The sequence below is a fragment of the Gekko japonicus genome, unplaced genomic scaffold (assembly GCF_001447785.1).
Source record: "Gekko japonicus isolate JY-2015 unplaced genomic scaffold, Gekko_japonicus_V1.1 scaffold806, whole genome shotgun sequence".
Lineage (NCBI taxonomy): Eukaryota > Metazoa > Chordata > Lepidosauria > Squamata > Gekkonidae > Gekko > Gekko japonicus.
Window position 1 is genome coordinate 638,536 of NW_015160234.1, and position 1,528 is coordinate 640,063.

The following is a 1,528-nucleotide window of genomic DNA, read 5'->3' on the forward strand; positions in this document are numbered from 1 at the left end:
TTTCTCCCCCCCCCCCGCCGCCATGGTAAAGAAATCTGTGATGATTCTGATTATTCTTCACTTTTCAGATAAAATTGTCCTCAAAGCTCATGTTCTATAACTGAACACAGCATGTTGAAAACTTGGCTTTTAGTTTCAGTTTGCATTATGAGTCTTATTTGACTGGAGTCATCTTTGTCAAGGTTACAATAAAAGTTTAAAACCCCAAAGCTGTTGGTGCACAGCACAGGAATGAATTCTTCCCCAGGGATCTTTGTGGATTTTGAGATGAAACTTCCCTGTTCCCAGTTAATCTACAGAGCGGCCATCCTACTCCATTATTTTGCAGTTTATGTCATAATTTGAGATTGCAGCAACTTTCTGGACAAAAAGGGTATTTACCTGTTTACCTGGCCTTTATCAATCACCCATACATCTTTTTTTTACTTACCAGAAGGAAGTGGATTTGGAGTTAGCTGATAAATGTGTATATTTGTTTGCAGGGTGATCAAGGGCAGAGAGGAGCATTGGGAGAGACGGGTCCGAAAGGGGACAGAGTAAGTTCTTATTGAAATGTAATAACTGTAAGTAATAACATAGCATTAATATCACAGACTACAAGCCTGATCTTATGCATGTTTACTTGGGAGTAACTTTATTTACTGTAGTATAATTTTGTCCCACCCTTTCTTCAAGGAGTACATGGTGGCAAGTATCATTCTCCTCTCTTACATATTGTCCTTACAACAACAACGTTATGTTAAGCTGAGAGAGAATTACTGTCCCCAGGGGTCTTTGGGGTCCGAAGCACGCCGGAGCGCTTCTTCGGCAGCCCAGGACCCAGTGCAAATGGCGGTGGCAAGCCCCGCCCCCAGCTCCCTGCGCCAAAGCACAGGGGTTGGGGGGAGGTGCGGAGAGCCCTGCAGCCGGGTCCCCCACGCCCATCTCAAAGTGCTGGGGCTGGGGGGAGGCGTGGAGAGCCCCGGAGTTGGGTCCCCTGAGCTTGTGCTGAAGTGCTGGGGCCGGGGGGAGGTGCGGAGAGCCCCGGAGCTGGGTTCCCCAGGCTCATGCTGAAGCGCTGGGGCCAGGGGGGTGCGGAGAGCCCCGGAGCTGGGTCCCCCAGGAGGCGTGGAAAGCCCTGCAGCCAGGTCCCCCGGTCTGTGCCGAAGCACTGTGGCCGGGGGGAGGCACGGAGAGCCCTGGAGCCAGGTTCCCCAAGCCCACACAGAAGCGCTGTGGCCAGGGGGATGTGTGGAGAGCCCCGGAGCTGGCTCCCCTGGGAGGTGTGGAACGCCCTGGAGCCAGGTCCCCCGGGTCTGTGCTGAAGCGCTGTGGCTGGGGGGAGGGATGGAGAGCACCGCAGATGGGTTCCCCAGGCCCGCGCTGAAGCGCTGGGGCCGGGGGAAGGTGTGGAGAACATGGAGCTAGGTCTCCCGGGCCTGCGCAGAAGCACTGCGGCTCAGGGAAGGCCTGGAGAGCCCTGCTGCTGGGTTCCCCAGCCCGCACTGAAGCGGTAAATAAGAGATCCATGGGGGTGGGGGTGGCGGGG

General features: G+C 54.6%; 1 protein-coding gene across 1 annotated transcript in view; it reads left to right on the forward strand.

Moving 5' to 3' along the window:
• Window positions 1-1,528, forward strand: part of COL9A1 (collagen, type IX, alpha 1) — a 140,607-nt gene that overhangs the window by 81,295 nt on the left and 57,784 nt on the right. Inside the window, exon 23 of the mRNA XM_015412655.1 lies at window positions 483-536. Coding sequence (XP_015268141.1) covers window positions 483-536 — 54 coding nt within the window. The remainder of the gene's footprint in view (window positions 1-482; window positions 537-1,528) is intronic.